General features: G+C 39.7%; 1 protein-coding gene and 1 long non-coding RNA gene across 2 annotated transcripts in view; one reads left to right on the plus strand and one right to left on the minus strand.

Annotated features, from left to right (window-relative positions):
* The window catches only part of LOC116686336 (uncharacterized), a 26,607-nt gene that overhangs the window by 83 nt on the left and 18,628 nt on the right, over window positions 1-7,896 (minus strand). The window contains exon 2 of the long non-coding RNA XR_004331224.1: window positions 1,457-1,467. This is a non-coding gene — a long non-coding RNA (uncharacterized LOC116686336). The remainder of the gene's footprint in view (window positions 1-1,456; window positions 1,468-7,896) is intronic.
* Window positions 2,322-7,896, plus strand: part of LOC116686335 (phospholipid scramblase 2) — a gene marked incomplete at its 5' end in the record, with an annotated part of 8,971 nt that continues 3,396 nt past the window's right edge. The window contains 5 exon segments of the mRNA XM_032511323.1: window positions 2,322-2,675; window positions 3,172-3,269; window positions 5,906-6,195; window positions 6,932-6,974; window positions 7,169-7,389. Of these exon segments, the coding sequence (XP_032367214.1) occupies window positions 3,257-3,269; window positions 5,906-6,195; window positions 6,932-6,974; window positions 7,169-7,389 (567 nt within the window).

A 7,896-nucleotide genomic window follows, 5' to 3' on the forward strand; every position in this document is an offset into this window, starting at 1 on the left:
AAGACGGTGCTCACCCAACTGGCCAATAGGAGCGTGGCCCCACCCATGACATTATTTTCACAGCAAGAGAAATATTCTGAGAGCTAAAAAAAGAGCTAAAAACTGAATCGAAAATCAAACACTAGAGCGAGAAGAAAAACATTTTGAGAGAAACACAGTTTTTATAGAGAATTTTTTTTCACACTGATAGCAAAACATATACATTTGACAGTTAAAAAAAAGTATTTTGAGAGAGTTTTTTTTGTCACAAATAATCTTTAAAATTTCCAATTTATATTTAAAAAAATGTTAGTCTCAAATATTATTATTTTTTGCTCTTGGTATGAAAACCTTTTTTCTCAAACATTTTTTTCTCTCATAAAATGCTTTTTTTGCTATGAGTGTGATAACTTTTTCTCTTAAAATTTGTTTTCCTCTCAGATCATTTATTTTCTCGCATGTAATAAAGAAACCAATGTGGCTCCAAAATTCACGCCATAGCTTGCATCGTAACACAGGCCAGGCCATGACAGTTGATTATCCTGACCACAGTGACAGTAACGAGCCTGTCAACACCATAGACCGTATTTATATTAACGGTCTATGGTCAACACTGAATAATTGGCTCCCTCTGGTGGTCGTCTCTGCTGCTGCTACATGCACTCAAATAATAACGTGTTTTTATTTCCATGGCGCAAATCCTCGGGACGTTCTAAAACGCTTAACGTGAAAAGGCAAGGCAAGGCAAGGCAGCTTTATTTGTATAGCACATTTCAGCAAAACAGGGCAATTCAAAGTGCTTTACACCAAATCATTTAAACAGATAAAACACAGTAAAAACAGTTAAAAATCATAAGCATTAAAAACCATAAAACACATGAATAGACAGTTAAAAACAAAATAGAAACATTAGGAACATAAAACACAAGAATAAAAGTTACAGTGCAGCATAAGAAATTCAAAGAAATGAGCAGTCATTTAAGAAAGGCAGCATCAAAAGAAGGTCTTCAGCCGATTTAAAAGAACTGAGAGTAGCAGCGGATCTACAGGTTTCTGGGAGTTTATTCCAGAAATGAGGAGCATAGAAACTGAAAGCTGCTTCACCCTGTTTAGTTCGACTCTGGGGACAGAAAGTAGACCTGCCCAGATGACTGGAGGTCTGGGGGGGGGGGTCATAGTGTAGTAGCAGATCAGAAATGTATTTTGGACCTAAACGTTAAGGGATTATAAACTAGCAAGAGTAGGCTACTTTGAAATCAATTTTTGAGACACAGGAAGCCAGTGTAAAGACTTCAGAACTGGAGTGATGTGATCACTGGAGTGATGTGATGTGATCCAGAAAAAGCTTACGTGGTTTAATGTAGGCTACCTAACAACGACCAATCATCACCAATTTACCATGGCCATATCTTGTCATAACACTTAAACCTGTGTAAAAAACTAAACTGAAATCCAACGATTATAGAAGTTATTTCACGGTAACGTTTTCTTCTTCATTGGTGTCTATGGCGAGGAAAAAGCTTAACGTGGCTAATGTACCTAAACATCGATCAATTATCACCATATTTCTCTCACATAGGTATTGCTCCTCATAAACCAGTACAAACTGTCAAAAATCGGACCATCGTTGGTTTCAGTTTAGTTTTTTTGACAGGTTTAAGTGTTATGACAAGATATGGCTGGTAAATATGGTGAGTGGGTCGTTGTTTAGGTAGCCTACATTAACCACGTTAAGCTTTTTCTGGATCACATCACATCACTCAGTGGACACATCACTCCAGTTCTGAGTCTTTACACTGGCTTCCTGTGTCTCAAAGAATTGATTTCAAAGTAGCCTACTTGCTAGTTTATAAATCCCTAATGGTTTAGGTCCAAAATACATTTCTGATCTGCTACACAACTATGACCCCCCCCCCCAGACCTCTAGGTCATCTGGGACAGGTCTACTTTCTGTCCCCAGAGTCAGAACTAAACAGGGTGAAGCAGCTTTCAGTTTCTATGCTCTCATATCTGGAATAAACTCCCAGAAACCTGTAGATCCGCTGCTACTCTCAGTTCTTTTAAATCAAGGCTGAGACCTTTCTTTTGAGCTGCCTTTTTTTAAATGACAGCTCATTTCTTAAATTCTTATGCGCACGTACTTTTATTCTTGTGTTTTATGGGTCCTAATGTTTCTATTTTGTTTTTAACTGTATTATGTGTTTTATGGTTTTAATGCTTATGATTTTAACTGGTGTACTTGTGTTTTATCTGTTTTAAAGACTTTGGTGTTCAAGCACTGTGAATTGTCCTGTTGCTGAAATGTGCTATACAAATAAAGCTGCCTTGCCTTGCCTTGCCTTTCACGTTAAGCGTTTTAGAACGTCCCCAAATCCTCGTATGTGACAGTCAACTAACATGATAGTCTACTAGAACAAGTCGAAACGGTATATATTTTTTTTTTTACAGTTTACCGTTTACAGTTTTTACAACAAGATAACAGCCTACTCACGGAAGGCTTAATAAAGGGCGCATGACTCAGAGAGGGGAGGAGATATGCTTAGTATTGACTGCAGGGAGGAGTGATAGCAAGGAACAGGTTGGGTAGAAGACGGTTAAAAGCGCCACCTTGGCTCCATGAATGGGGCTTTTTTCCACTTCAATACATTTGTTTTCAGTGCTATTTATCTAGCTGGGACAGGCCTGCTGCCAGAGAGGTGAGTTTTTCTGCGTGATTTTCGTTTTCTTCCCTTGTTAATATGGATTTTGTTTTATTCGTGTATTCATGTCCACGGTGTCTGGCAGAGATGTGGGCTGGCCATACATGTTATGCTGCGGAAATGTGTAGGCTAAAGAGGGCGTACTGTGTAGGCTACTGTTGGTCATTTTGAGGGATTTGTAGCTGGTTTTCAACTTTGTTGGTTAGGCCTAGCCCACACCCACTTTTATTTTCTAACATTTTAGGTCTTAAACCTCGAGAACAAAAGATCTTTTTGCCGCCCTTTCGTTCAGACTGGATTTATGAACTGTCATGGTGGTTTTAAAGATGTCATAACCAACAAGACACATGATTAGTATAGGATAATAGAAATCCCTCCACATATGTGAGTGAGGCTGAATGTGGTTGGACTCTTTTTGTCATCGTCACTTTCAGTCTGTGTGCAACCCCCTTCCCTTTTTTTATCACACCCTCTGTCCCTTTCATTCCTCCAGTTTCCCATAGCGACCCAGGGAGTGGACCCGGAAGTTTGACCTCCTTTCTCTCCGTGCCCAGGAAAGTCCCGTCCAGCTCCTCGCCATGTCTGCTCCTGGTAAGCGACAACTATGGAAGTGGAAAAACAACTAATGTTTTTTTTCTGCAAATGTCCATTAATAGTTTGACTATTACACAGAAAACTAGAAGAATTAAGAGCTTTGAATGTGATCTGTGGAATACATTTGCTTTAACACTTTCTTAATGTTTTCCTCCATGATCGTGCTGCCACATTGAAATGATTAGGTCCTTGAGTCTCAAATTTCCATTAGACCTTCCTGTTCACTGAGCATCACTGTGGCGTGACACGCTGTCCTTAAGAAATGTTGCCCCCCCCAAGCTGGTGGAATCTGAAAGAAATGCTTGCATTATCTTGAAGGGGAATCACTCGTGATTTCACCCGTTGGTCTAGCACACTCCTCCTTCTGGATGGAAAAAGCAGTTTAAGAGGTGAAAGTAACCCTTGTGTGGGCAATGGCTGTGTACATGAGGGCTGCCTTCCTGCGATTTCACTGGTTTAACATGTGGGTTTGTTTCCTGCAAGTAGAAGAAGGAATGTGGAAGAGGTGGGGCAACAACAAGATTCAATGTTCACCGACCACGTTACTCAGGTCCTCCTTTTGGTTTCAGGTGCTTGATAGAAAGTTTTTCCGACTGTAATCCATGTTTATTTTGAGATTTAACAGCATCAGTTGAGCTTTAGAGCTCTATGCCAGCCAGTGGGTGTTGGACTGTCCTGCCATGTCAATAGAAACCAGTTTGGTCAGTTACAACTCATACACGAATGATACTGTGACGACACTATGACATTCTCTTCATTCTAAATGAAGTCAATAACCTTGACATTTAAGTGCATACAGCGACTAGGTATTTCATTTACAATAATATAAAACAGAGAAGCAGAAGACTCTCCCATTTGATAAGCTGGAACCAGAGAATGTTTTGCACTTTGGCCTGAAAAATGGGTTCAGTTTTAAGGTAGTACAGATGAGGATAAACATCACAAGAATTAGTTTCACATTTAGCTCAAAGGACAAAAAAACATGCTTTGTCAGCCTTACAGTTAAAAAAATACTCAAGGACTGAACATCATCAAGACATAAGAGGATTCGGTATGTGAGCAAACCAGTACATTATGTGTTTGAACAATCTAAAATGAAAGGTAGCCTACCTTTTGATACTAGGCATTGCTTGATTAATCAAAACATTCTTGGCAAATGCTTTGGCTTTCGTCCGTCTTGCGCCAGTCCAAGAATTTCACCTCTAGCAGCACAATACGAATGCCTCTGACTAGATAGAGAGAAAGAGAGGAAGGATTATTATTAGTGTGAAACTTGTGGAAATGTTCAAGCTGCTCTCTCTATCTGTGGTGACACTGGTTGAGACATCTGTCAGGGTTTAAACACATGGCAGACCGCGCACTCACTTCCTTTATTTCCATTTCAGCTTGCTTCTTTACAATCAACATATTGTGAAGTGTGAAGGACAGTGTAGGAGAGAGTATTTTGGCCTTCTCTAATTGCTTTAAACTCTCTTGAACCAAACATAGTCTTTTTAAAACCCTGTTTTGATAATGCTTCTGCCATAAGCAGGCATTGAAGTGTCCTTGCTGCTTAAACTTCTGAATTAGAGGGGAAAGTCCGATCTTTATTATGAATTCAGACTTACCCTTTAAACAAACAAGCAGAAACAAAGTTATGTTGTATGTCATATGAGATGATATAAAGCATTCAGGCTGCTACTAAAACTGAAGTCCCAGCTGTAAATTGCCAGTTGAAAACCTTACTGATTAGTGTAGTTTGCTCTGCTTAGATAAGAGCCTGAAGCTGTTCAATTTATGCCCAAATAAAGACCGTTATCAAGTAACTACTGTTTAAAGCCTAGTATTCACAACAAAAAGGTGATGAAAAACAAGAGAAAAACACCAGTATAGCAAAGTCCAGTATTGGCCTCTAATTACCTCCCTTGTAAAAGTGCTTCCAATCTCCTCTGCGGTTCAGATAATAAGTAGCTTATTGGCTCTGCTGTTCCAGCAGGGAAAAGCAGGATGATCCACAGTAAACACACTCACACACTTAGGAGCACAGGGCAGCTGTGATCAGCCATGCAAACACAGATCATGACTTCCTCCGTCTGTGTGGCTGAGGCGCAACAATGACCTGCATGTTTGTCTCTGCAGTATTTCATTTTTTATCTTAATGAAAGGTAAGAATTTGGCTGCAATTGGCATAAACATCTGATCACAATTCCAGTTTTTGTTATGTATTTCTTTTTAATTTTACCAAAATGTATGTTGTTTTGTATTGTTATGTCCCGTAGTGCTAGGGGTATCTGGACATAAACATAAAACCAGATGTAATTGGTATTTGAAAGGATATTTATTTTAGAATAATGCAAAACAGAACAACAGAGCTTACAAACGGAAAAATGGGCCTATTGATGCTGTGCAACTCAAAAACAAAATATAACAAAAAGAGATCCTCAAAAGGAAGATTATTACTACAACTATAAGAAAACAAAAGGTTAAACAAAACCCCTCTCTAACTTAAGTATTTGGTAACTTAAGTATTTGTGTGTGTGTGTCTATTATATTCAACAGTCTTGTACAAATTCAGTCAAATAAAAGAATAAACCAGTACAAGATGATCTTTGAACTTATAGGATGTTATGTCTTTTTTTTTTTTTTTTTTTCAGGTTACCCAGGCTCTTACAGCCAGCCATCCTACCCAATGCCTCAGCAGGGTGGCCAGTCTGTAGCCCCTTATCCAGTTCCTCAGGGCGGGTACGGAGACCGCAGTCAAGCCCCTCCACCAGGCTTCAACATGGGCTACAGTCCAGCCCAAGCTCCTGTCATGTATCAGCCTGGTGCGGTTGGCGCTGGGCCAGTTCCAGGACCGGAGTATGGTGCCCCTCAGGGAGGGATCGCTCCGGCTCCAGCTGCGGTTCCTGTTGGTGTCCCACCAGGGCTCGAGTACCTCACACAGGTAGGATAGAGTAATCAAAGAAAGGTCTGCATAGTCTGTGCAGTCAGTTGAGGCTTAGAGGGATGATTCACGCACCACTCCTTTACTGATTTTGCTCCCTCTTTGTTTCTGAGTGTTCAGCTCTCTGATAATGACAACTTGAGTTGACTCATAGAAATGAACAATAAGAATCTACACTTGCGGTGTAGTGTAGCACCAAAAAAAGCTACTGTCAGCAATTGAGTACCAAATTTTCCTATGTTTCACACCTTACGTGTAATAAAACATAATTATAGTCATAACATGTAGACAAAGATTCACACAATTACATTTTCTTAATGTACATGTACAGTGGATAAACCAGTGAGGGAAATAAAATAGTAATCTGGCTTTAGTTTGTGCATTTTAATATCCATTTTTCCATTTAAAACAATGTAGTAAGACCACAGTCATCACAGCCTTTTAACTTGTAAAGGTCATATTCAACATGGTTCTTTCTTAAAAACAACAACTCAATATGTTTTCTTTGTGTACATCAACATTTACTTTTATTCAAACAGAGTTAAAAAAAAATCACTCTTTCAGTACTCCAGCATCAAGATGTGATATGGAGGAAGTTGCTTTGCATTGCAAACAAGTGAAGTGGCCCCCTTGTGTTTAACTCTAGTTTCTAGAGAAATAAGACTTTCATACAATCAGATGGATATGCAGTATGTTGCAGTGATAAACTGTCCACTGTTCCTGCTTGTGGTTTTAGATTGACCAGATCCTGATCCATCAAAAAGTGGAACTCCTAGAAGGTAAGTCCTGTTACTTGTTCATCCAGTCATATCTGCACTTATCGCCACCTTGAAAGGAGCAAAGAACCATCAGCAGTTTGTTTATGGAGCTCTCATAAATCAAAATGGTAAAATGACATCTGTCCTTGGAATTCTTTACTTATCTACACTTTATTATTTACTGTTATCACCCATTTTCCTTTCTCACGTCCCAGCAATTATTGGGTTTGAGACCAACAACCAGTACGAGATAAAGAACAGTCTGGGCCAAAAGATCTACAAGGCCAAAGAGAAGAACGACTGCTGCACCAGGAACTGCTGCGGCTCGCTGCGCAGCTTCGACATGAAGATAAAGGACAACATGGACAGGGAGGTCATCCGTCTCATACGGCCTTTCCGCTGTGTCTCGTGCTGGTGTCCCTGCTGCCTGCAAGAGGTCTGTGCATGTGTGTGGTTCTCATATTTTGTTGATTTACCACACAGGGTTTCCTTCCTCCTTTCCTTTTCATTTTTTTAGCAGTGGGGGCAGGTCTGTCTGAACAGCAACAACTCCCATCAACCCCGTTGCCAAATGGTTTACGTACGAAACGGAACACAAACAAATATATTTATTCACACACTATGAGGCATATTTTCAGTTGTGATTGAACTGTATTTATCGAGGAACTATAGGGCGCTTAACATCTACAACAGGTCTACGAAATGATTCTTCATAGAATGAAAAACCCAAATGACTACATCTATAGACTATTTCCAATTTATATTATATGACATTACCGTTTTAATGTTTCCAGATATTTGATGTCAGGACAATGAGCTGACAGAACTGACCAGTTGATCGTTGTCTAATTAGAACGGACCCACCGCGGTGACGTTTTTGGTGGAGCTGTTTGTTTAATGGTCGCCTCGGAAGAAAGCAAACGTTTTGACAATAAACTCCATC

The sequence above is a fragment of the Etheostoma spectabile genome, unplaced genomic scaffold, assembly GCF_008692095.1.
Source record: "Etheostoma spectabile isolate EspeVRDwgs_2016 unplaced genomic scaffold, UIUC_Espe_1.0 scaffold352, whole genome shotgun sequence".
In the NCBI taxonomy this organism is placed as follows: Eukaryota; Metazoa; Chordata; class Actinopteri; order Perciformes; family Percidae; genus Etheostoma; species Etheostoma spectabile.